General features: G+C 37.8%; 6 protein-coding genes, 2 long non-coding RNA genes and 1 pseudogene across 8 annotated transcripts; 1 reads left to right on the plus strand and 8 right to left on the minus strand.

The window, feature by feature from the left end:
- Positions 1-767: 767 nt before the first annotated feature.
- Positions 768-1,709, minus strand: LOC123466380. The gene is made up of 4 exons (XM_045178657.1): positions 1,468-1,709; positions 1,219-1,400; positions 1,061-1,154; positions 768-998 (listed from the first exon to the last, which is right to left on the minus strand). The coding sequence occupies exons 2-4, from the start codon at positions 1,311-1,313 to the stop codon at positions 768-770; spliced, it is 420 nt and encodes a 139-aa protein (XP_045034592.1). The 5' UTR covers positions 1,314-1,400; positions 1,468-1,709.
- A 798-nt stretch (positions 1,710-2,507) lies between these two features.
- LOC123475659 lies at positions 2,508-3,248 on the minus strand. Its single transcript, XM_045178658.1, has 3 exons — positions 3,114-3,248; positions 2,800-2,936; positions 2,508-2,738 (listed from the first exon to the last, which is right to left on the minus strand). Exons 1-3 carry the CDS (start codon positions 3,154-3,156, stop codon positions 2,508-2,510), a joined length of 411 nt encoding a protein of 136 aa, XP_045034593.1. The 5' UTR covers positions 3,157-3,248.
- A 30-nt stretch (positions 3,249-3,278) lies between these two features.
- On the minus strand, positions 3,279-4,714 carry LOC123475660. Its single transcript, XM_045178659.1, has 6 exons — positions 4,552-4,714; positions 4,169-4,404; positions 3,945-4,108; positions 3,664-3,879; positions 3,375-3,587; positions 3,279-3,294 (listed from the first exon to the last, which is right to left on the minus strand). Exons 1-6 carry the CDS (start codon positions 4,634-4,636, stop codon positions 3,279-3,281), a joined length of 930 nt encoding a protein of 309 aa, XP_045034594.1. The 5' UTR covers positions 4,637-4,714.
- A 146-nt stretch (positions 4,715-4,860) lies between these two features.
- On the minus strand, positions 4,861-6,273 carry LOC123475762. The gene has a single exon (XM_045178794.1). It carries the CDS (start codon positions 6,212-6,214, stop codon positions 5,045-5,047), a length of 1,170 nt encoding a protein of 389 aa, XP_045034729.1. The 5' UTR covers positions 6,215-6,273; the 3' UTR covers positions 4,861-5,044.
- A 2,708-nt stretch (positions 6,274-8,981) lies between these two features.
- Positions 8,982-10,519, plus strand: LOC123475764 (annotated as a pseudogene).
- Positions 10,520-10,906: 387 nt separating this feature from the next.
- LOC123475765 lies at positions 10,907-11,583 on the minus strand. The gene is made up of 3 exons (XR_006651073.1): positions 11,219-11,583; positions 11,089-11,143; positions 10,907-11,028 (listed from the first exon to the last, which is right to left on the minus strand). It is a non-coding gene; the product is annotated as an uncharacterized LOC123475765 (long non-coding RNA).
- A 952-nt stretch (positions 11,584-12,535) lies between these two features.
- LOC116931920 lies at positions 12,536-17,025 on the minus strand. The gene is made up of 8 exons (XM_045178793.1): positions 16,906-17,025; positions 16,673-16,838; positions 15,820-16,615; positions 15,511-15,759; positions 14,271-15,439; positions 14,101-14,193; positions 12,990-13,775; positions 12,536-12,927 (listed from the first exon to the last, which is right to left on the minus strand). Exons 3-8 carry the CDS (start codon positions 16,100-16,102, stop codon positions 12,799-12,801), a joined length of 2,709 nt encoding a protein of 902 aa, XP_045034728.1. The 5' UTR covers positions 16,103-16,615; positions 16,673-16,838; positions 16,906-17,025; the 3' UTR covers positions 12,536-12,798.
- Positions 17,015-17,586, minus strand: LOC123475766. Its single transcript, XR_006651074.1, has 4 exons — positions 17,516-17,586; positions 17,303-17,455; positions 17,160-17,238; positions 17,015-17,085 (listed from the first exon to the last, which is right to left on the minus strand). It is a non-coding gene; the product is annotated as an uncharacterized LOC123475766 (long non-coding RNA).
- A 4,593-nt stretch (positions 17,587-22,179) lies between these two features.
- On the minus strand, positions 22,180-25,275 carry LOC123475661. The gene is made up of 12 exons (XM_045178660.1): positions 25,175-25,275; positions 24,985-25,100; positions 24,808-24,910; positions 24,615-24,746; positions 24,363-24,549; positions 23,934-24,140; positions 23,618-23,846; positions 23,361-23,560; positions 23,162-23,288; positions 22,759-23,106; positions 22,463-22,509; positions 22,180-22,305 (listed from the first exon to the last, which is right to left on the minus strand). Exons 1-12 carry the CDS (start codon positions 25,273-25,275, stop codon positions 22,180-22,182), a joined length of 1,923 nt encoding a protein of 640 aa, XP_045034595.1.
- Positions 25,276-26,166: the final 891 nt, after the last annotated feature.

The following is a 26,166-nucleotide window of genomic DNA, read 5'->3' on the forward strand; positions in this document are numbered from 1 at the left end:
CCCGACAACCTCAACCTGGTGTATATTTTTTGCAAAATATGATGGAGTATGGGAGGGGAAAAGAGGCTTTACCCAACAAAAAAAAAAGAAAACATGTAAATCTTTGGTTGTCAACGATTTTTCATTGAAAATTCTACAACTTTTGAAGCCGGAATAAAACTCGGAAAAAAAAATACAACTACTTTTTCTCCTATTTCACCTCCTTCGGCCATTTTTTATTCTATGATTCATAATTATGAAAAACATAATACTTGATTAAAAGGGAGAAGCATTTAAATAATACTTAACATGCGTACAAATATTTACTGAATTAAATGAATTATATCAAATAACAGTTAAATAAACATTATGTAGTAACAATTAAATTAGTTGTATCTAATAACAATAACATCAATTTCATCTAATGATAATTTCGTTAATTTAATCTAATAACAATAAAATAATGTCTTTAAGCGTTATGACATACCACAGTATTGTATAATAACGAAGGACATATGCATACATGTAGACAGAGACTGTCCTTGAGAAATCGAGACTTGGGGAAGGGGGAACCAGACAGCCAGACTAATTAACCTTAGAAATAATAGGGGGGTGTGTTTGCCCTTTAGTCATGCGCAAAAACCGATAATAAAAATCGGTACAATGAAGCAACACCGAGAAAAATTTTCTGAATTTTTTCCTAGTTTAATCTCGGCAAAAAAATACCGAGATTGAAGTCTGGACGTCGATTACCGAGTTTCTTCTCGGTAAAAATCCCGACATATTTCTTAGAGAGTAAGCTGTTTTTTGTTTTTCAGTGAGTGCACTTTAATATGAGAAGCAAAGGTATGACGGAAGGTTTCCCCTTCGTGCATGTCAATTGAGCACTGAATTACGCCATGCCCACAGGACGTCATTACGTTGCCGGTTACCTCTAATCCCTTATATCGTTTGGAAAATTCTCGTGCAGCCTCAAACTGAGAGTTTCCACATTTTTGAGCGCCTATAGTATTTTTACCCTGAAATCACGCAAGTAGAATAAAGTATATAGAAAAAATTTAAATATTCTATATTACTATACTTGAGGTTTATAGCTGTTAATTTCCTTGTTTAATACATCAAAGTCTTCATCACGCATAATTATAGCATCGCCGTACCATGACCTTTTAACTCGTCTAAAGAGAAGAACGTTTATAATTATTTAAAAAAATTATTACACTATAAGCTTTATATTAATACTCATTTAGGCGTCGTCTTTTGATTAACTTGTGATCGCCATCAGGATGACACGACAATTGAAATGGAGTGCAAGATCTGCATCGTCGCTTATCCATTTTGCAAATTTTGATATCAACTAAATGACTCGTATATTCATAAGCCTTCGCGGCTTTGTTGAAAAGCGGAGTGTTAATTGTAGCGTTCTAGTATTTTAACATGATAAAAAGTTACTAATAAAAATACATAGAGTTGATTTTGATTGAGTCTTACCCTCTCTGCCTTGAGTGATTTGGCAGATAATGTTTCAAGAAATTTTTGTTCGGAGGTACCAGGTGTTAAATACTTGAGATGAAACCAAAACTCTGAAAGATCAGAAGAAATAAAAAAATTTGTTCTTTTGGGGTTTCCAGGAAAGTAACCAGACGCAATATAGTCTTCTATTGCTGCAGGGTAAATTGAATCACAACTTTTACATTTAAATACTGCTTCGTACAAATCAAATCTTCCTGTAAAGAAAATTATAAGCTATTCCTCTACAAATTAATAAAAATTGCTAGTTTTTTGGCGATTACCATCCATACTCTCTAAGAAATATGTCGGGATTTTTACCGAGAAGAAACTCGGTAATCGACGTCCAGACTTCAATCTCGGTATTTTTTGCCGAGATTAAACTAGGAAAAAATTCAGAAAATTTTTCTCGGTGTTGCTTCATTGTACCGATTTTTATTATCGGTTTTTGTGCATGACTAAAGGGCAAACACACCCCCCTATTATTTCTAAGGTTAATTAGTCTGGCTGTCTGGTTCCCCCTTCCCCAAGTCTCGATTTCTCAAGGACAGTCTCTGTCTACATGTATGCATATGTCCTTCGTTATTATACAATACTGTGGTATGTCATAACGCTTAAAGACATTATTTTATTGTTATTAGATTAAATTAACGAAATTATCATTAGATGAAATTGATGTTATTGTTATTAGATACAACTAATTTAATTGTTACTACATAATGTTTATTTAACTGTTATTTGATATAATTAATTTAATTCAGTAAATATTTGTACGCATGTTAAGTATTATTTAAATGCTTCTCCCCTTTAATCAAGTATTATGTTTTTCATAATTATGAATCATAGAATAAAAAATGGCCGAAGGAGGTGAAATAGGAGAAAAAGTAGTTGTATTTTTTTTTCCGAGTTTTATTCCGGCTTCAAAAGTTGTAGAATTTTCAATGAAAAATCGTTGACAACCAAAGATTTACATGTTTTCTTTTTTTGTTGTTGGGTAAGCCTCTTTTTCCTCCCATACTCCATCATATTTTGAAAAAAATATACACCAGGTTGAGGTTGTCGGGAAAAATTAAATTGAATATATGATATACAGCAAACAAAATTGCAATAGATTCAGCAGCCGATGGAGTATTAATTTTGATTTGGATGAGATCCGCTTTTATGTAACGGCGATTTCCAATAACAATTAATCCGGGTTGGATCATTCCATCGGTCTCACACCGTTGCAAGGCTTCTGATAAATTTGTTCCAACCTGAGGTTAAAAAATGTCTTCTCACTTTTCAGTTAATTTTTATTTCAATTATTATACTTACCGGGAACCGACGAACAAGGATTTGGGAAATATTTTTCAGATTCGGAAGTGTAAACCCTTTCGAGGCCCTAGATGGGCGAGGTGGAAAAAGAATTGGAAGAGATGAAAATATTATAAGTGTCCTGTCGTTGGCCGTATCTAAAATCATATAAAAAAAATACTGTAAGTAAAAATATAAACAAATATAATATATAATATTTATATGTAGTATCTATATAGAGTATCTATCTATCTATATATATATAGTATCTATATAGAGTATCTATATATGTATAGATAGATATATATACATATTTGAAGTTTTGAAATTTTTACCAAGTCCGAGCAGTGAATTTTCATAAGAATCTACTAGATCCATGGTGAGCTCTGCAAACGGCTCCAAAGATTCTCCGTGTTTTTTCAATAGCTCCACTGCCAAAGATTTTTCAATTTTTTTCCACCTTTCGGTAAATTACTCTGTTCGCCACCCTTCCACAAATTTCAGGTCACAATCAACCTGTAAAAATAGAAAGAACAACTTATAAATATTTTATATATTAACCCCAGGGATAGGCCCGATAATTATTATTTTGTTACGCTCCCTTTAGTGATGTGAATCTGGGAAACCTTGTCAGAATGTCTGTCACGGTAGGTTTCTTCTCGAGGATCCATTTTCTACGGGATTCGAGCGTGCCAAAATGACACTGCATCATTTTTTCTTTATTTTCGGCGGTTACTTGGTTCTCGCGCATAAATCTTTCTTGGTCTTGTAAAGTAATGTCGAATTCATCTTCAAAATTTTCAGTTTGTCTGCATGCAGAAAAACATAAAAAAAATAAAAAAATGTATGCGCGCACTGTCAAAAATATTATTTTGAAATACGTACCTTTTATTGTAGCTCCTTACAATGGCCCCTTTATTCTTATTATTGGATCTGCGATCCCTGACGTAATTTGATAAACGTCCAACGTTTGTATTTACATCATACCACGAAGAGTGAATGATGTTATCGGGAGTGCATGATGCATCCTTTGCTATCGGAAAATGCGCTACAATCGACTTGGCAGCCAAGTCAAATTCTGCTGGCTTTGGCATGCCATTCCTGTTAATAATTTTAATCAAATTAAATAACATTAAGATGAAATTTGAATAAAAAATCCTACTTACATTCCCTTATGTTTGTAGAGCCATTTACCGACTGCAATATTAATAGCAGAACGATCCTTTTTACTGAGCTCCGCGTCCTCGGCATCTAAGCGGCATAACAAAGCATCAACGCGGCTTTTATCCCACCCGTTTTCACGAATTATGTCGCGAATCGGGTAATAATCCTAGTAATGAAAAAAAAATAGTGTGAATAAAATGTTTGGGAATTTATAAAACTAAGTTACCTCTAAAGATATATCGATCCCAGTCTCAGACGTTGATGGTTCTGGATCTAATTCGTTGCCCAAATCTGGTAGGCCTCTATGGTCATTGTAGCGTTCACGGCCTTCAAGGATAGTGACAGTGAATGTTAAAGGACCAGCAACGATACTCAGGCACAAAAAGTCGTCATCGCACACAACAGGAAATCCGTCGCTATGCAGCTCTAGGAGATCGACAGGTGCCAGGAATCTTTGAGAAACTAAAAAAAAAAGTATTAAATATAGATTCGAACTTCAGACCTTTGCATTTGTCAGCCAGACACGCTTCCACTTAGCCAACGTTAGCACATTTGTGTAATATTTAAAAATAAAATGTACGTAAAAAATGGTATTGAATGAGTACTTACTTTTATTTTTCAAGTCAAGCAGCGTTTCTTCGTTGAATATACCAGTTTGTCCCGTACCTTTTATCATTATTTTACACAGAGGCATTGCGTATGTTTGATATTCACTTCACTGCTTTGTCACTGTTTACTTGTCTTGATTTTTTTTAATATTCACTATTTGCTCTTTAACTGACACTCTAGTTTGCTACCAAACTCAGTTTTGTGAGGAGAAATTAATAGGCCGCGGCAGACACCTACGCACAAATGAGCAATAGCGTAGAAAATTTGGGAATAATGATAGACCCACGGCTACTGCAGCTCCCGCCACCCCCAACCCCCACCAAAAAAGAGCTTTATCTAAAATAATGTTTTCTATATGGCAACGTTTACTCGAAAGGAGTAATTTTGCTATTGACTCTTACGACAGTAAAATGAACTAAACGTGTTTAATGGAGTATATTAAAATTAATGTGAGTCATAAAATGGATTTAAATTATTTTTCATACGGTTGTTTTTAAAAGAGGTGATATTTCAATCTGACGTAGTAATTATCGTCAGATATACTATAATAGAGGTCCAAAGGATGGTAATCAAAAAGTTCAGTGAAATCAATGCAAATAAGTTCAGTAGTTGTTGGTCTTTTTACCTTAAATACGTGCAGGTGTGAATTAAAACCAACAGTTTCAAATTTTTGGACCAATATAACGCATTGCTTCTTTTCTCGAATAATAGACTGTACTTCACCAAATTTTAATTCAAAATTTTCTTTACTAATAACGACTATATTTCCTACTGAATAAGTTACGCCATAATAATCAACGTGTTTTACAATGTCAACAGTCGTGGTTAATGATATGTTAAGTTTTTGGGCTACGATTTCTGAGGATTCAATTGACTGTAAAACGCATGTTTTTTGTTGACCTGAGAAAATAATCTCATCGCGTAAGATATCTCCTATAATAGAGTGAGCAAGGGTTGTATATTGATTTCGAGTGGTCAAGGTTTTGCTAATATTTTTGAAATTACAAACGACATGGCTCAAACGTTTAAAAAATCCGTTTCGTAGTTCATATTTCAAACAAGAAAGGTTACGGGTAGGTCCATTTTCTTTAACAATTGTTTTAAAATGGATCAAAAAGTGCTGCTTGGGTTTAACCGCGATTTCAGGATAAAGTTCTTTATACAACAACATGTGATCTTCATAAAACTCTTCAAAGTAATCTAATATCACGTCTGTAAGTTTAGGAGCATATGCGATGTCTACAAGCATTTGCAACTGAACAAACAAAGCCCAAAACTTGTCGCCCGTAGGGATAAATGGCCCAAGGATAACAGGTAAATACCTAAAAAGACAAAGCATTTCATTAGCAGTAAGTTTAGGTGATAACCCTTTCCCCGGTGGCTTGAGGCTGTTCAGTTCAGGGGGCGTATTACCTTTGTCTACTTTGAGGCAAGCAAAAACCCATCGAATTTTTCTATTTAAATCAGTCAGTGACATAACTTTCCGGATAGTAATAAATTCATGTAAAATATTCCCAGATACAAGAGGTAAGATTCCCTCAGGCAATAAGTGCATGATGTCAGCGGTACGATTTGTTGACGTATGGAAAAATTTTAGTTCGTTTAAGACGCTGTTTTTTTTAACACCCCGAACATGAAGTAATTCATCATCAGAATGCAGCATTTCTAAGTCGTCCTTGTGCAACTCTTTGTTACGTAAACGAAACGCGGATTCCCAAAAGTATGTACAGTATCCTGCACAAAAATCCGAACACCGATTTAATTTTTTAAAGCCACCTATTGGCGGGCTAGCGGGTTTTTTTGTTTTTTTTAAGGGGGAGTGTAGACGGTGTGATGGACACGACAGGGTAGGGTAAGTCTAGACATAAAAAAAATGCCTTAAGGTATTACGCTTTAAGGCAAGTTACAGGTCAGGACAATTTTGCAACCCCCAGGGTGGTGTGTTTTTTTAAACGACAGTTGGAAATTTAGGGCTTGGGCTTGGTAATGTTGCTTACTGAAACAATTTAGTTTATCTTCCAGCTGCCTGTGATTGTTTACGTCGTTGTCAATGGCGTAGGTGTAGCCTTTCTGAATGTGATGCAGGACAACCGTGTTCGATTCCAGATGAGGTGATGAATTATTGTAGTTAGCTTACGAGAAGTTCTCGTTCATATATAAATCAATATGTAGCAATATGTTTTTTTTTGTTTATTAAATAACTAAAAAAAAATAATAATTTACTTCGTTCTAAAAAAAATAATATTCCCAGCATATGCGAATGAAGAATATTATAAAGTTACCAAATATATCGTAATTCCTTATCGGGAACCGAACACTGACCTCCGGCATCTCAATCAGAGGCTCTATGCATATGCCATTGGTATCGACAAAATTGTGCACAGGCATCTGTGTAATTTATTTTGGGTAAGGAATATTACACAGCCTAAATCCAACATTTCCAACTGTCGTTTAAAAAAAACACATCACCCTGGGGGTTGCAAAAATGTCCCGACCTGTTACTTGCCTTAAAGCGTAATACCTTAAGGCATCAAAAAAAATTTTTAGACTTCCCCAACCCTGCCCTATGTGTCCATCACCCCGTCTACCCTCCCTCTTAAAGAAAAACAAACAAAAAACCCTTTACCCCGCCAATAGGTGGCTTTAAAAAATTAAATCGGTGTTCGGATTTTTGTGCAGGATACTGTACTTCGTTCCTGGATATTACCGTAACAAATCGCGCAACAGTATTCCGTCCTACTAAAATTTTCAACAAGTCCAAATACTTCGTTTGTTGCGAGACTGTCCCCACAAAACTGACTTATCGATCCAAATATTTGCACTGTTCCTTTATTTTTTATTTCTACGGGAATTCCTGTAGTTTCAAGAATTTTAATGTCATCAGTAATTTTTCTTAAAATAACATCGAAACCATACGTTTTAACATCTAAAGTATTAATCATAGCAAGGAGATGTACTTTTTGAAAATTAAAGCTGTACTTCTCATGTACATTTTCAAAAGAAATATAAAATACACCAACACTGTGAATTGATGCATGGCCACGAAGAGGATTTGTTGTTCCCATGCCATCATAAAACAATTGAATTCTCAAACTAATTTTAGTTTTGTCGGAAAAGAGACCGTGTTGCTTGAACTTAGTAGAATCACAATAATTTGAATATACTCCGTCAGCTTTTTTGCGAAACAATTTTTCATTGAAAATATGTGTTGCAAATTTTTCGTCAGACAACAAATTTCTTATAATACTGAAAATGGGAACGTAGTAAGCTTTATCTTTAACAGTGACATTATTGATTGAGGCCCCATCCTGCAAATGCACTTCCTCTCTTTCACCCAGCACAATCTCTATGGGATTTATAAACAAATTATGTTGAGTTATTGAATTCTTTATTTTGTAATCGGTGTTAAGAGAAGAAATGCATTGCCTTGATTTATTGATTTCGTCTAGTACAATGGACAAAGTAGGGGTATGATAGGCAATTTCAATTTGCTCGAATTTGTTGTGTATGTTGGCAAGTGTAGATTGCAGGTAATTATCAAAAATTGCAAGCACTTCAGTCACGCAATTAAATGTCACCGAGCTTTTACTAACTAAACATAGTATTAATTTCATAGCCTCATTGCTATAACACTTATCTGATTCAATGTCACTCGGATGCGGCATTTCTTGCATTTCATGGTCTCCATTATCCCCTTCGGGGACGTAGCCGTCAAGGTTATCGCAGTCATTAGCTACGGGAGCAATATTGCTATATTGTCTGCTATGCTTTTTATCCATATGTTTCACAAACGCATCCAAGGAAGAGTAAATAGAATGACATCTCTGTTGGCAACACCGTATTGGGAAAGACACTGGATAATCAAGCGTACGAATATGCATTCGCATATGTCTCCCAACATCTAAACGCGAACCAACTTCCACATTTTTCTTACACACGGGGCAGTTAAACATGATGATAAACAATAACTCTATTATAACTTAACTTGTAAACGTTAGAATGACGTGGGTAGCCAAGTATAACTGACTTATTGCCCATGTAGCCTACCCTTAACAAACATGCGACCACGAATTTTTTTGCAATCCAAGGCCGTGGTCTGGTGGTACTTATTCTTTTATTTCTTTGTTATGGATGCCACCCCCCCCCTTCCAAGGAAACTCATAAGCGTCTCTACCTCCAAACAAATCCCGAGATAACTTGTCGGATTTGACTCTTGGTTGAAGAAAACCACGACTGTGGTGGTTTGGGCGCTAAAAATTGCGGGAAATCCGAGAAATATGTCGGTAAAATTAGGAAAAAATATACCGAGATACAATCTCGAAATATTTTTCCGACATATTTCTTAGAGAGTAAGAATTTCAATATTCCCGAAACCAAAAAAACACTGAAGATCAACCTGCAAACATCATTTTTTTGGACCAAAATTTTTGTCAACGACGTTGTGTGTCAATACTGGCCATTCGCGATCAAGATGGGAGAGCTATCAGAGGCCTACTGATATCTTACTTCTGATATGGTCCCTTTCCTCTCTCGGCTACACGGCCAAGCCCATAGCTGGCCATGCCAAGTATTGAAATTTATTATAAAAAGATAATTTTATATTAATTATTTCATTTGTCGTTACAGATCCTACATTTTGGTCATTGGAGAGATGGATCAGCTGGAACTTTAGGAGAAGAACAGGAACAAGTCTTTTCTACTTTTTCAAGCTATAGTAATTCAACAAAACCAATGGGAGCAGCAAGTATGGAGTGATTTTTATTGTTTTTATTATTGATATCTGACAGTTCAAATTATTCATAATCAGACAGACGAGATTTTTTAACCGGAGCAATGTTTTATTGGGATGGCAGAAAAGAAAAAGGAATGGCTCGTACCCTCACTAGACGATTGCTGATTGTATAACAACTACTAATGTTATCGATTTAATATTCGTAATTTAACACTTAACATCTTTAGGCTATGTATAGAGTTCAGTTTTATCGTGAAAAACTGAACAAATTACTATCAGCGAAAAAAATTCAATTGTCCGAATTACCTGTAATTCAATTTTTCGTTGGAAGAAGAGGCCCGTGTTGCACGAGGTAACTGAAAAGTTTGAAGTATAATGCTTATTTTTTTTTTTCTTTTCTAAAACTGCTTTTAATTTAGAGAAAGAGAAGATCGCCTAATTAAAGTGGGATTACCTATCGGAGTTAAAAAGTGAACTGGAACGGATTCACTTCCAACACGTAACATTGCACGACAGAATTTCGAGTGTTGCAGGTAAAATTAGGTCCTAGAGGTAAAATGTAAGTAATTTTATACTGATAACACTTTCTGTTTTTCTAGTTTCTTGCAAATGGCGAACTAAACTTAGAAGAAAGCAGACTTTATTAAAAACGAAAGCTATTACAGTAATGAACGACATAAACGACCTGGCTAACGTTATGGTAACCGAGCAAAATTTCTTGGATGGCGTTTTCCGTGGGATTCTAACCAAAACCGTAATTTAATTCAAATGCGATAAAAAATAAGTTGCTATAACTCATTTATTTTATTTTCGTTCAAGGATAACTTCAAATTAGTTGATTGTTGGATGCTCTACAAACGAAACACAGAACAGATTCTTCAATGCAAACTAGAAATGTCGCAATTCATCACAACAATCAGTGATGATATTTTGTCGATGCAACATGAAATAACAAAATACAACTCGACTGATGAATTTTTTTCTGTAAGCAATTGCCCAATGAATTTTTCAGTATTTCAACAATCTGAAATAGTCATTAAAACGCAAGAAGTGAAACGTCTCGAAATATTATTGTCAGACTCGCTCGCCTTCAAACAAAACTTTTATGAAGAAAATTTAGATGATGATGATTTGGTTTTCGAAGATGATTGTATGGATGATGATATTGATGGTGATGGTATTGACAAAGATGATTTATGTGATGAAATTGAATGTTCTTCCGACGATGATTATTAACTACATGAGATGACTCGTGTTTTCATTGAACAACCTTTCACAGTATTATTAAAAGTTTGAAAAGACAAATTTTAAGCCTACCTTTCTAAATGTTGGTTAAGATATCTTTTTTCTGAGGTCGGCCAGCTCCGGAATCGTGGCTGTACTTGGCGGTAAGGACGGTATGGTTTAAAACGTGAAGGGGGAGCGCCACTGGGAAATCCTTACCGCCAAGTACAGCCATGATTCCGGAGCTGGCCGAAAGGAGCAGCGCAGTCGAATTCGTCTGCTAGAGAGGGGGAGGAGGGAAAATGTCGACTGCTGGGCTTTACGTGGAGTGAGCCATCTCCTTATCTCTGGAATCCATGAACGACACAAAGATTTTATTTCGTTTCAAGATTATAATTAATAAATTTAAAAAACAGGTTGCGCAATGACAACGATATTATAAAGAACACATTTAAATCGGATTTTAAAAGTAGCGTAGGTTTTCCTACTATTCCGTGATCCATGTTTCGTTTGCTGGACACCTGCTTGATGGAAAATTGATTCGTAAATACAAAAATTGGGACCAATCTATGTGTGCATACCATATTCTTTTGTAATGGCTCTGGAAAGTACCACTTAATTGCTCCTGGTTGTTTCCTATAGATTAAAATTAATAAGAGGTTAGATTTTACGTATAATATTTACTACGCAAATTCTAAGAGACTATACTACCATTGAATGGAAGTATTCGACGCCTTTCGTGCATTTTATTTTAGTTTTCACATAAAAATAACTTTTTCTTTGGTTTAATCTGTTTCACTTTAACAGGTGAATCATCAATAAATATCCACTTTTTCTGTCCCACAGATTCGGTTGAAGTAGTCACAGTTGTGGCAGGAGAGCAGGTATCATCTGTGGGCAGTTGGTTTTTCTTTAAAGGCGCATTTACGGATGTTTTCATTACTTTTTCTGATGTACAATGCAGTTTTGCACAACTGGTATCTTTACTTTTTTTCTTTCCGGAAGAATCTTTGGGCAGTTGGTTTTGCTTTAGAGGTGCACTTTGAAAAGTTTCCGTTTCTTTTTCTGGTCTACAATGAGAGAGTATGGCAAAACTAGTATCTTTACTTTTTTCTTTCCGGAAGAATCTTTGGGCAGTTGGTTTTTCTTGAGAGGTGCACTTTGAAAAGTTTCCGTTTCTTTTTCTGGTGTACAATGAGAGAGTATGGCACAGCCGGTAGTAGGAGATTTATTGGTATTTTCCCCATTTTCAGGTTATTTGCGCTTTCTAGCAGCGGCAACAGCAGAAAATTGTTTATTTTTAGATCTAGATTTCTCTAAAGGTAAACCTCCATTAATACTTTCCGAATTTTCTGATTGGCAAGTTGGTTTCTGTTTGGTACGAAGTGTTTCGCTAGGCGAATCCTTCGTTTTCTCAACTCTTAACGGGACAGGAAGTCGGGACTTTGATTTTGACATATTATGTTTGAGTAAACTCTTAGCAGGAAATGAAAATTGGGTAGAAATATCACGGTTGATATTTGAGTCCTTATTTGCCTTTAAAGAAGGCACGAGGGAATTCGTAGATCTCACTGGGGAAACAATTTTCAGTTGACTTAGAGAGTCAAGTGACATTGCTTCATCCTGAGAAAATTCAAATATGTTTACAGGTTCTTCTAACAAAGATAGTGGGTTATCGTTTGCAGCATTTTCATCGTCAGTTTCTTTGGAAGATAGGGAAATTTCTTCGGAAGTGGTGATTTTAGCAGAGTAATAGAGAGGATGGTGGCGTCGCCCTGTCGAAATTCTCCATAAGGCTATGTCCGAGCCGTCTCCCTTAAAAAGGGTGACACCTTGCGGATTTTTCCAAGAACTAAACTGAAATTTCCCCGCGAGTCCGTAAAATAAGATTACAACATGCTGTCTGTAAAGCAACAAATCTCAAATGTAAAGTTACACTTAAATTATACTACAAATTATACCATAATGCAAATAGTTGATGATTTATAAATATTTTTCCTTTTTCATGAAATGAAATAAATATCAAACTTTAAGTTTTATCCGTTGTATTTGCTGTTTCTTTTTCTTTGACTTTTTCACATTGAATTTCAGCACTTTTTGGGATTCTTGACAATTTTTTGTTAGTTTTCATTTGCGTTCGATCACTAGACAGATGTATGTTTCGAAATCGCTTAGACTCTGTGTGAAAACGAATATGTACATATTGCATTATTAAATAGGGCAAGGAATCTTCGTGTTTATCACAGCAAACATTCAAAACATTTAGTTTGTATAACTCTGACATGACTTCCTCATGTCATTCTCAAAATTAGTTGGGTTGATGTGAGACTCAGTAAGTTTAAACGCCCTCCGAAAATGATTTTTTTTTCCAGTTTATGTAAACGTTTGTAGTAAATGAAACGTGCAGTTGAACCACCATACTAATGAGAAAAAAAGTTAAATTTTGCAATTTTAGAACACGTTTAACATTAAAAGTATTTACCTGAACCTCTTTATGTGTTAGAATTTGATTTCTTGTACACTTTAAAAGATGCGGTGCGTCAAACAACCAATATATTTTGATAGATGGATCCATTGGATGTTTCATGAAATAAGAATTGTCTTTTTCAACCTTTTCTCTTGATTTTTTTCCATGAATACCAAATAAAGTCATGGCGGCTTTATTCGAGGAACACCCATCACACACGAGGTTCTTGACGATGGCATTATTGTTATGAAGTAGAACAATACCTTTCACAATAACTTCGTGAAGTATTGTGAAGCTGGCAGCGTTTTTAGATGCGAAACAAGCAAAGGGTTGCACCCAATTGACTCTGTATGGGCGAAACATTAACACTAGGGCATGTGTAGCAATTCCACTCTTCACGGCTCCCTTAATATCTTCACCGAAGTCCACAATACCGTGCCATTCCAATCTAGACGAATGCCAAGTGAGATCTTTCTTCAGCGAAACCTCGTCCCACATAATACTACCCCAACGTTCAGATTCTGGTAGATTTGCCATAGCTTTCTTGATGTTTTCCAGTGCTAGTTCGTTGAAACCAAATTTGCATTCCGATGAACTAAGCCGCCGACGAATCGTTGATGGACTAGGATGGGGCAGAATTTTGTTCTTTCTCAGATGGTTATAGGTGGAGCTGCTTTTCAACTTTAGAAGCAGGCACTGCATCAAGAATCCAGCATCGTATTTCATACCGTAAGCTCTTCCAGTATCAGCCTTAAGCTCAGCTTTGCCCTTCATGATGAAGGTGTTGATGATGACTCTTTCCTAAAAATTGAAATTGCTTGTTAAAAGACTTGACGCATGCAACTGTTTCAAAAATTGTCTTATAGTTTGGTCATCAAAGTCGATACATTTCAAAGGATAAAAGTCAAATATTATAAAGTTATTATGAAGTCAATAAGTCATTATGAAAATTGCAATAAAATTTTATCATTTTGTAGCTTTTCCATATTTCCGTAAGTTCCAAAGTAGAGAATTAAAAATGTTTCATCTAAACAACTCACAAAAAGTAAAAAATTTTAAATTACAATTAATTTACATTTTTTACTCATAAACAGTTCCTTCATAGAGATAGAAATGGGCAACTTACTCCGTGAGTTAGATGCTTAATTTTCTCGTCCAGTTGATTTTCGGTAAGGGTTGCAACGTCATCCTTTAGCTTAGAGATGGTTTCTACGCAATCCTAATGAATGACGTAAAGGGTTTGTAAATATTTTGCTATTGAATGTACTCATTATTTAATAATAGATAAATATTTACCACCGCATACTGACGCATTCTCGCCAAATGTTTGGATGACGTATTCAGTTTTTTGTCCTTTTCCTTCAATTTACATTTTAGTTTTGCTAAGTCAACTGTCGCTTTAACTTGATAACTCCTCACAATCTTCAGTTGTTTGTCCTTTTCCTGTACAAGCATCTTTAGTTCCCTTATCTGACATGGTGCACACTTCCCCTTTATTTCTTTATGGCATTCGCAGTAAGTTGGTGCCTTTATTCGATAAACTCTTTTAGGCTTTTTCCCCCGGACAGTTGGGGCACCAACTATTTCTGCATCCGTAGTTTCATTTGCTGTAGTTACATCGTTGATTTCTGTTTCTGGATGTTGTAGGGTTGGTGAAGCAACCGATTGAAATGCAGTAGTAGTTTCACAACTAGCAGTGTCTTCTTCTACTGTGGTTTCTCTGTCATTGAACAACTCAAAAGACTCACCCGTTTCTGTATGATCACTGTCACCATTGAGTTGTGAATCACGATATTGATGTGGAGGAGAATTAGTAGTAGTATCACTACTGACAGAATCTTCTTCTTCTAATGTGGTTACAATGTCAATGGGCAAATTTAAATGCTCACCAGTCTCCATTAGATCCCTGCCAGCAATTATTTCTGTTTCTGGATCTTGTTGTGGCGGTAGAGCAACCGATTTAGATGTAGTAGTAGTATCACAACTGACAGTTTCTTCTTCTACTGTGGTTTCAGCCTCAATTGGCAAATTAAAATGCTCACCAGTCTCCATTAGCTCACTACCACCAATGATTTCGGTTTCAGGATGTTGTAGGGTGGGTGAATCAACCGATTTAGATGTAGTAGTAGTATCACAACTGACAGTGTCTTCTTCTACTGTGGTTTCTTTGTCAATGGACAACTCAAAAGGCTCACCCGTTTCTGTATGATCATTGTCACCATTGAGTTGTGATTCATCTTCTTGATGAGGCGGTGAAGCAGCCGATTGAAATGCAGTAGTAGTTTTACAACTAGCAGTGTCTTCTTCTACTGTGGTTAGAGTCTCAATTGGCAAATTAAAAGGTTCATCAGTCTCCATCAGATCAATGCCACCAATGATTTCTGTTTCTGGATGTTGTAGGGTTGGTAAAGCAACCGATTGAAATGGAGTATTGCTTTTAGAAACACGACTAGGTGCTTGGTGGCCTGCAATAACATTTAATTTGAAAAATACAAATATAATTACTAAAAACTGATTGAAATATATAACAACTTACTTATAAGTTTCAATTTTTTGTTATGTTGGTTAGGTGGTGTATTCTCGGTACCAACAGTTCTTTTTAATGGTTTGTGTCTGTTTGCTCCATTACCCAGAGGTGATGGTAGGTTTTGGTGATTGTTGGACATAGAATGAACACTAGAAATTTTAGCTTGTATGCCATCACTTTTCTTCTGTTGTGTGTTGACTGAAAACAGTTGTTTCAGAGGAGTACGTTTGACTACTTTGGAAGAAGCTTCCTTTATACCTGTTTCAAGTAACGTTAGAACTTACTACAAGTTTTACAGCACAATAATATTAATTATACCCAAGAAATGTTTAGGAACAGCAGAAATACTTAATCTCCATCTTCCATAGGGATGATACACTGTGCCATCTGTAAATCCTTTTAAAACATCTGACTCATCAAAATGCTTTTCACACAGTAACGATGCTTGCTTCAGCTCTGGAATGATTAATTGCCAACTAGAAAACTTGTTCTTAGGTACACCAAAAATACCAATTCTTTTGTTTTCATCCTGATAATTGACACCACAAAAGAAGCAAGTTTTTCTTGAAGATTTTAATTTCAACGGATTTGAAAGAGACATTCCCTTGAATATTACCAGCCATGGGGAAGGAATGAAGGAAATCGTGGAAAGGAATGAAGAATGATTTTCTTGCTTATGTTGACTGAAGGCTACGCGTGGCGGCGCTGCGTTTAAGGGAGAGCTATTCTGTAACGTCCGCCAAACAATTGAAAAAATCTTGAAAAACCTCGGACATAGCCTTATGGAGAATTTCGACAGGGCGACGCCACCATCCCCTCTATTACTCTGATTTTAGTAACAGGCGTATCGAAAATTGAATCTTGTTCGTAAATGGGATCTTCATTGATTCGGTCCTTCACTAAATTGACTGAAAGATTGGAAGAACAAATTTTCTGGGGAGTGAAAGACTGGGATGATCTGCCATTATTTGGTGTTGATGGTAAACATTCAGAGCTTTTCGGAATCAACTTTGGAGGGGGAGAACAATTAACTAGACCTTGAACTGGATTTGATTTTTGGTTCATAGGCTTTTTGGATTTCACAGAAGCTAACTTCTGATTCTTGTTTTTTCTCCTATAGAGAGATAATAATATAATGAAAGCAATAGTTTTTCAGCAAATCAATTCTTACTGTTCTTCCAGCAATTTCAGCCTTTTCATTGTAGCTGCCTTTTTTACAGCAATATTTACTGCATTTCTTGCTATTTCTGTGGTAATTTGGTCATTTTCATCAATGACTGAATCCATGGTTTTCTTCGTAACATTTTTCTTTTCAGGTTTTTTCCCAGAATAAGGTCCTACATGAGGAAAAAAAGAAATATGGTTGAATGAGTTTTAATTTAAGTCTTGAAAGGTTCAATTTACCAATCCATGTTTTACTAGCTTTATCTAATGTCGAGTGAACTTGTTCTCCCAGCTTTGTGGAATACAAGAACCAATCAGCATGTTCTCCAAAAGATTCTAAAAATCTGGTTGGATTTTTTTGTTTGGTGCTACATAGCATAAGATGGTTTGAACTTTTGCATGAATGCTGAGTTCTTCAGCCTAATGAAATTAACGAATTTAATGAACAGTGAACGAAACGGTGGAAAACGCTTGTTATTAAAGTCAAAACTTACCAAATCCCGCATCTTTTTTATTTTCCTTTTGGTTGAAGCTGCAGAAAAAGGGCCTCTGATGGTAGGTATCTGTCTATCACTAAAAGAACCCAAGCATAAGTGCATGGGTTTTTCATTACTTCACACATTTGGATCTGCATTACTTTCTGACACATCATCTTCATTTTCATCCATATTTGCTCTTTTGTCCTTCTTCATTTTGTCCAGCCGGACATTGGCTAATTTCATCATTTCACTAGACAGTCCAAGTTTTTGTTCTAAAACAGCAGAACTTTCAAGAGCACTTTGCAGGAATTCTATGGTCACAAAAAGAAATTAACATAATAATACTACAAACATTTAAAAATTGCTTTTACGGGGTACAGTTTGGTTGAAATCTGGTTCAACATCAAATGAATCAGCTGGTTGATCGTGGATCTCTGGGCACTGTAACGAAGGCCTACAAATACCTTTAATTATGACACCCACATTCTTATTATATTATGTTTACTCTCCCTTGGCATATAATTATGTCTATATTTTGCTCTCTTGCATTTACTCTTCTTTTGCATATTACTCGAATATTGTAATCCGCATAGTAACCATTTGTCATAGACATCTTAGCGTTGACCTAATTGAACACCTGCTGTCTGACTCACACGTGCGACGCATTATCACGCCACTAAACAAACTTCCGTGATTGGTCACACGTGCGACGCATATCACGCCATTAAATAAACATCCGTTTGATTGGTCGCACGCGCGACGCCAATCAAGCCATTAAACAAACACCTTCTGATTGGCTGCACGCGCGACATAGCGACACGTCAACAGCATCACGCCACTTTGACGAGATGCGAGGTTTCATGGTGAACTCAAAATCTAAGAAAGATCAGACAACTAGCAGCTCGCTAAATGTTCAGTTGCCTTCAACAACACTAGTTCGACACCTAACTTGCCTTAGTGTTTTCTCTTACAAGTGTTTCTCCGACTACCTGTTTCCGTAAGTGCCTATCTGAATTGTATCTCCAATCGTCTCCATTTTCGTGTATGTTTTCCCCGTGTCCCGCTCTCGCTACCACAAGCCACTTCGTATCGTTTTACCAACGTGCGCTTCCGTAACGCTCGCGCTACATCGGTAAGCTTCCAAATTGCACTTATTCTGTTGGTCATTATGGTTTGGCTCGTTATCCCCTTTCTTGTCATATTGTATGTCCTTTCCCGTGTAATTCTTATGGCCTAGTCTAATAATACACTGTCATCATTGTGGGTAAACGTCTCCGAGTTCCGTATTCATATATTTGTCTTAATCCGTAAAGTCATTCACCCGAGAGGGAGGATGCTTTACATAATGGTGGCAGCGCTTTTTGAACTCAACCACAATGAATGATGATGTTATTACTGGCGGGTCGAGAATTCCACGAACTCCCATACAACCCAGTGTGCCCCAAATTAACGTTCCCCGGCCGAGTGAGCCAACTGTAGCTAGATCACTTAATTTCGATAAGTTGCATGCTGAACCCCAAATTGCACCTGGTACATGTCCATCTTGTACCACTCCCAAACCAATTGCTGAACCAGCTAGTGAACCCGCTTCTTCCGTTGTAAGTACACAACCATCTAGAGTTAGTTCTCAGTTAAGTAAGCTTAGATCTAACGGTGCGTACGAAGCCGTAGCTCGTCTTGATCTTGTTTCCAGACGGAAACCCAGAGGTAGTTTGGCCTCTGGAACCGTTTCAGGGAAGCGTTCTCCCTCTATTTTTGCTAGAATTGCTGCGCGTATGTCTCCAGCTAAGTCTCCTCCACAAGTTTCGCCTAAGTCTAGTTCAGTAGCAAAAACTGTGTTAGGGTTTTTCACGAGGAACTCCCCGAATGGAAAATCAACTGAACCTGAGCCTACGACATCTATTCAACAAAATCAAGAACAATCGACAGAAGATATTCCAGCCCAAAACGAGCCAGCTTCCGTACCTTATCCTTGCGATCAAGAGCCTGAAGGAGAGAGAAGCGGACCTTCAGTCGACCGATCCGAAGACCTGGGTACAGCTAATTTGGTTGATTCAAGACATCCGTCTATCGAACCACTATTTACCCGAAACGAATCCAACGACGGTGTGGACAGAACCAACGATTCTGCTGAGACATCTGACGTCGATCCTACAGGTGAAACTACACGCACAGGTGAAGAAAACAACCCAATCGGAAGCCCAAGCGTCCGTGCTGACATCGATCTTCATATCACATGCGAGACAATTCCTGATATTTCTGCTGAGTCAAATTCACTGCATCACGGAACTACAAGGCGTGACACCACAGAAACACGAGACAGTCCTAGCCTCTTTTCGGAATTTTGGAACTTCAATCAGACACCGAGAAATACGCTACCTACATCTAACGTACGAAGTGAGAGAGTTATCCTCCCACTTGGAAGTGCAGCTACTGACCCATCAACAGTCGTTCCTGATAGACGTCCGCAACTTAATCTTCTACCTGCGGGAGCTACGCCTGCTGACTCCGCTGGAACCGCTAGTTCCGGAAATCAACTCGTTGCTGAGGAAATTGGACAACTTCCCGGGAGCGGTCAACCCGAACAACGTGCAGCTGGCAGAGGAGATCAAACAAACACTCTCCCAAGTCAAGGTCCGATTGCAACGGTTCCTACCGTCCCATGCGGCGGAGGACGTACCTCAACAACCCGCGGCCCAACAACCAGCACACCATTAAGAGGAGAGAACCCCTCAACCACAGATACCAGTGCGACACACCGTCCACCGCCCTATGCGCTTCGCCCGTCGTCGAGATTCGACCCGACGGCCGCGCATACTGATTACACCACCCAGGAGCACAGCAGACGTTGTTGCGAACCTCGATCGCCTACGAGCAGCGTTCCAGCACAGTCTCAGACTTCGCAACAGGGAAATTTAGGATTTCGATTGCCAGTTCAAAACAACAACATGGCCTACTGTACTTCCCCCACCAGAGCAGCAACAGTCAGAGATTTGGACGATTTTCAAAATAACCAGCATACTTTCTCCCGGTTACAATTACTTCCTCCTTTCACCGGAAGCCCTATTACTCGTTTTGACTCTTGGTTAGAATCATTTGAAAGTATAGTAGATGGGTCGGGATGGTCAGAAGAAAAAACGATTCAGATGTTACGTGCTAAATTAACGGACAGAGCTTTTTCCGTCATTCAGGCAATTTTAAAAGAACATCCGCATGATTATGAGTCAATTAAAGAAGCATTGCTTGACCATTTTCATGGCGATGAAAATGTTGATTTATATCTTCAAAAGTTTAACAAAGCCAAACGTAAGCCAGGTGAAAAAGTTGTCGATTACGCGCTACGTATACAGGAAATTTTTAAACGCGCGTATCCCTTAGGTCATTCCGAAAAATCGTTTGCAGTTATTCTCATGCAAAAATTTATTGAGGGATTAGACTCCAAATTGCAGACAAAAGTCAAATATAAGGAATTTAAAGATTTTAACGAACTGGTTGCAGCAACACGGGTGTATGCCCTCAGACTAGAAGCGTTGAAACCGATCGCGAAAAACAGGAGTTTATTCGATCCATAGACGGGTCACAAGACACCAGCAGTGCAGAGTTAAAAGAAATTAAGCAGATGGTAAAAGACCAAAAGGAAGCTGTGAATAAGGCAGTTGCCAATATTCGCCACGGGGATAAACCTGTCGAAAAAAAGAAAACAGAAAGCGAAGAAATTAAAGATGTACTTAATGAGCTTATGCAAACCGTGAAAAAACTTCAACTAAATAAAAACGACGTCTCTTATCCGGCAAACGCAGCATACAGGAAGCAAGTTTCTTTTCAAACGCCTACTGTTAACCAGTATAGTAATGGTAGACCGTTTCCGCCGCGCTTCCCTAACAATAGTGGCAATCGACAATTCTCAAACACACAGAATAGGCCTACAAACGCTACACCATCGTTTCCGAGATCATCTAACGACACCAACAATAGGCCTACACAGCCGTCGATAATTTGCAATTTTTGTGGCTATCGCGGTCATATTCAGGCAGATTGTCGCCGTTATCAACGTCAAGGACTAGAACAAGCTCAGCCGCCTATATGTTATTCTTGCCGGGACATCGGCCATAAATCTAATAATTGCCCTAAGTTCAGAAGCACCAATAGGCCTAACATACCAGGTTCCCCGCAAAACCAGGGAAACCAGTAAGGATCAACTGTAGCTTCGGGTCAGTTGATGAAGAGCCTCATTTAAAATCCCGACAAGTCGCGAAATTAACAACCATTACGAATGAATCAACTCCAAGAATTCCATTAAAAATTTTCCAGGTCCCGTTACAAGCATTATTTGATACAGGCGCGTCTAAAAGTATTATTCACGAGAGATTATTTAAAAAGTTGCCCCCTAGAGGTCAGGTGATCAGCAATCAGCTTGATTTCGATTTATATGACGTAGGGGAGAAAAAGTTACATACGTTGGGAAAAGTGACTTTGCCCGTTGGATACGGAGAGTCAATTTTACAACAAGAATTTATCATTACAAATGGGATTTCTGAAGATTGTATCCTTGGATGGGACGCAATTCAGAAACACGCATTTAAGCTTGATGGAGAAACGAAGAGCATTTATCTAGCTAGAGATGGGCAAGGCTCATCTTCTGTTTTTATGGTACCGGAAATGGCAGTTACGACGGTCAAAAAGACGACGCTATCTCGTCAGACGTCGTTCGTAATTGTAGGCCAGCTAAAGGGTTCATTTCCGTATGTTTCCCCTAACACCGCATTTATATTTACACCAGTAGAAAATTTGCCGGCAGGAGTTTATATTGAAGAATTTATCGGAAAAGTATCGGGAGATGGAACGTATAATATTGTAGTTGAAAACCATTCGTTAAACCAAGTCAAAATCCCAAGAAACACCAAATTAGGCGTAATTGAAATTATTCATCATGTCATCGGAAAAATAGCTTTAGATCAACGAGAAGCTAAGCCTAACGAAATAACTGAGCCTATTGAAATTTCAGAAGTCGACACTGAATTTCAAGCACCGCTCTCTAAATTACTAAATGACTTCCACGACTTGTTTGCTTCAAAAGATTCCGAACTAGGGGGATGCTGACGTTCGCCCGACAAAACTTTACATCGACACCTATTCGACTTTCTTTCGACAGGTGGCGACACTACCTCGACAAATATGCGAGACTATTTCGACAAATTTGCGAAAGTACTTCGACAAGAAATGCGAGACTATTTCGACAAATTTGCGAGACTATTTCGAAAAATTTGCGAAAGTACTTCGACAAGAAATGCGAGACTATTTCGACAAATTTGCGAGACTATTTCGACAAGAAATGCAAGACTACTTCGACAGTATATTCTAATTTCTAATCTGTAAGCATCAATTTGTATTAAATTGATGCTTGGTTTTCTCATTTACATATTAAATCTGGGTTCATTAAATCACAAATATCAAACATGCACCGTCATATTTTGAAATGGCAATTGACAACGAGTACACTGACGGAGAGGGATAGAAATGGTCAGACAGCTGGAGCAAAGAGAATGGTTGCATGGAAGAAGAGTGAATTGTTGTGGATTGATGGAACAGTTGCGACATCGTGAATTTCGAGTACGCTCTGAGACAGGAGATTGACGTGGTGAAGTTCGTGATTTGTCTGCAGAAGTCGATGGGTGCTCCGAAACAGCAAAATCATTAAAACGAGTAGGCATTCTACAGATGCGCTTGGGGCGGCTACTGTCACTAACATCGATGTCGACTCTTCTTTTCGAACGGTTATTCGATGAAGTAGAAGCGATGGGCTCGAAAGTCGTGGAATTAGCAATGGGTTCCGCAGCCGTTGCAGTGATTGCGGGTCGAGTGGCGTTTCGTCGAGTTCGTGGAGGTGCTACTGGCGCAGCCAGTGGTGTCAAAGATTGCTCTTGCGACACGGCTTGCTGTGGCAAAGCAGGAGCATCTGGAGCTATTAAAAGAACAAATTGTTAAATATTCTCAAACACATCAGCATTTTAATTTACCAGGAGCTGCTGGTCTGGCTCTATTAGTCCTCGGCTGTGCTGCTCCAGCTCGAAGTCGTTGCTGCCCTTGGCGATTCCTTGGTCTTGCCGGAGCTCTAGTGGTGTCAAAGGTGGGACGTGGCAATGTCTATGAGAAGATAAGCAAAAAAAATTAAGTCTAACTAAACGTTTCAAAAACATATTCTATGATCTATGTTACCCGATCAGGTTCAAAGAAATTAGAGGCCAATTCCAGAAAAAGAACACGGGATATGGTTTTGTCATCTAACTCTTCCCAAAGTTTCATCAACTTTCTATCGACTGTACGGTAAGAAGCAGATTTATCGCGGGATAAACTCAAGCCCCTTCTTAGTCCTTCCAAATCTCGTTTAGAGCAGTCATTGGCGTCAATCAAAAAAGCTTTACAAAAAAATTAGTTTCTTTTTCTTAGCCTATTTATGAAAAATATTTTCTTACTCATGAACTCGAAGAAACCAGGATGAGCAACTAGGACGCGCTCGTTGAACCAACGGTTCCAGCATTCGATGGCGTTGTTTGTTCGATTGTGGTCACGATAGACGCTGTATGTTACCGGTTCAACTTCAAGAAGCCAATAATTCATGTAGTAAGCATAGAGTAACTTGACGGCATCTTGGACGACTTGGGGTTGGTTGGAAAGTTCATCCGCATATTTTCTTTTGATATCCTGTAAAAAAGTATCGATGTAAATCAATATTATACTGACAATATTGAAACATATTGAGTAATAATTCATAAGAAATTCAAAATATACCGAAAATCCCTGGAAGATTTCGTTCTCCGGTAAGAGGGCGAGCGCAATTAATTGCTTCACGATAAGGTAAACAACCCCCTTTTTCTGATATTCCTGCTGAAGGCCAAACACTTGCGTTTTCCGGAAGATTGCTTGTCCGTAGTGGAACCAGCAACCGCGCGGTCTGGCGTTCGGAAATGCACTGCCCATGGAACTAAGAATAGCAGGCTCGAAGTCCGAGATGACTAATTCTATTTGATCAATTGACGCTCCTGGATTGTGTTTTTTGAACTCATCAAGAATGTGACGTAGGGAGGCGTCGTAGATCTTTCGGTTTCGATGAGTCATTAGGACGTAAGCAAAAGGTAAAGTCTGTAACGAACATAAATACAATAATCTTTGAAAATTCGGACCATCTGTGATTGAACTAACCTTGCCACGATACGTAACATGGATGGTGAATAGCTGCTGAAACATACTTGGTGAGCTACGAAAGGTGCCGTCGGAAGCAAGTTGTGTCACCTCGGAAAGCAGTGACATAATGTTCAAGGACAAGAAGATAAAAGCAAACGATCTAACGCCATCGGTCTCCTCTTCGACGCATCCACTGAAAAAATTGTGACCCTTTTTGGTTTTCCTGTAAAATTCCGATTCACTTGTAATTAAAAATTAAATTTAATTTATTGAAAAAAAGATAGCTACCCGTATTTCGAATATTTGGTGAGAATATCCGTCATCTCTGCATATGTCTCTGGTATACGTGGATGGTTTTTCATACGAGCAACTTGCATGCGCTTTTCAAGCGCAGCGTCAAAAGTCAACGTGACATTGGTGCTAAAAACAGGAGAGATCAATTTAATAAAAAGTAATGAGTATCAAGAAATATGTTAATTACCGTTGACGGACTTCCTCGAAAATTTTTTTCAGACTTCCGTGACGTTTTCCAGCCAAGCGAACACATTCGTTGACTGCAGCAATCCGGCGCAATTCTTGTGTTTCTGGTAACAGAAGGAAGAAAGGCTATTTAGAAGAACTAGGTTGCAAGTGAAAAATAATAATTTGCCTAACATACCAGGGCCATGATTGTGCTCCCGTCCAGTTTTGTAAAAAACGCCGTCAACGGATTTCATTCTGCTACCGCAAGAAAGTCTTTCGAAATGTCGACATTTAAAATACACCATTTCCTTCCTTGAAGGTAGAAGAACACACACATCATTACACACAGTTCATAAAGAAAAGCATTACAAAATTAACATTTATACCTTCCACGATCTTTACTGTAAATATAATCGTCACTTGAAACGTAATGAACTGAGCCATGTCTGTCACCGGGTTCTTCTCTTACGTCAATTCTTTCTTCCATGATTCAGATGATACAACTCACTCAAAGCGATATGTATTAAGATGATGTTCACAAGAAGACGGAAAATACCTTATTGACATGTTTTACTTTTGACGGGTCTTTATACGTCTTTATTTGTCGTATGCAGAATGCACTGGCCAATCCAGAGACAGAGTCATTTCGAGGTTTCAGTCAGTTGCGGAGAAGTAAGAGACGTAAGAATGATGAGTCCCTTGTGGTGTTCGCTAACAAGGTTGACACCAACTACAAGCAATAAAGGGTGCCGCAAATACTCACCGCCACGGCCTCACCGGCAAAGAAAAGTTGCCGCATTGACCTTGCCGTGTGTTGGTAATCTTCTCCACAACCGACTTAAACAACTTGAAATATCCATCTTCCATGATTTATCTTCCTGATTTAAATCGATATTTTCAAATTCTAATTTGATTTCTTCTTATACTCAAACGTTAGTCATTCATCTATAAAATATTGTAAAATTCAAGAGAATTGCGTAAAAATGAAGTTCTCAAATTCAAAGAACCTATATCCGAAGGTTATGGTACTTTTAACGCGTGGAGTTGGAGTGGATGATTCATTGAAAGAATCTTCTTCGTTGTCAGTGTGAAATGTAGACGAGCGACTGCCTTCAGGGCATGTCGAATTAACGAAACAATATGAACCAAAGATTCGATATAATTGTTGTCAAATATTCTGCTGACATAAAAAATAAACCTTTTTACAAGATCGTGTCATTTTGTTTGAGTTTTCTTCGTCATCGTCTCGATCACTTTCTAGTAAAAATCTAAAGTGTGATTGGATCTGAAGTCATCAATTGAAATTGAAATAAGTTTCAGGGTCAAGGGAAGTCTAAGCTGGATTTCCGGTCGAAATTTCTTCTTCAGGCTTCGATTG

The sequence above is a fragment of the Daphnia magna genome, linkage group LG9 (assembly GCF_020631705.1).
Source record: "Daphnia magna isolate NIES linkage group LG9, ASM2063170v1.1, whole genome shotgun sequence".
NCBI classification, from domain to species: domain Eukaryota; kingdom Metazoa; phylum Arthropoda; class Branchiopoda; order Diplostraca; family Daphniidae; genus Daphnia; species Daphnia magna.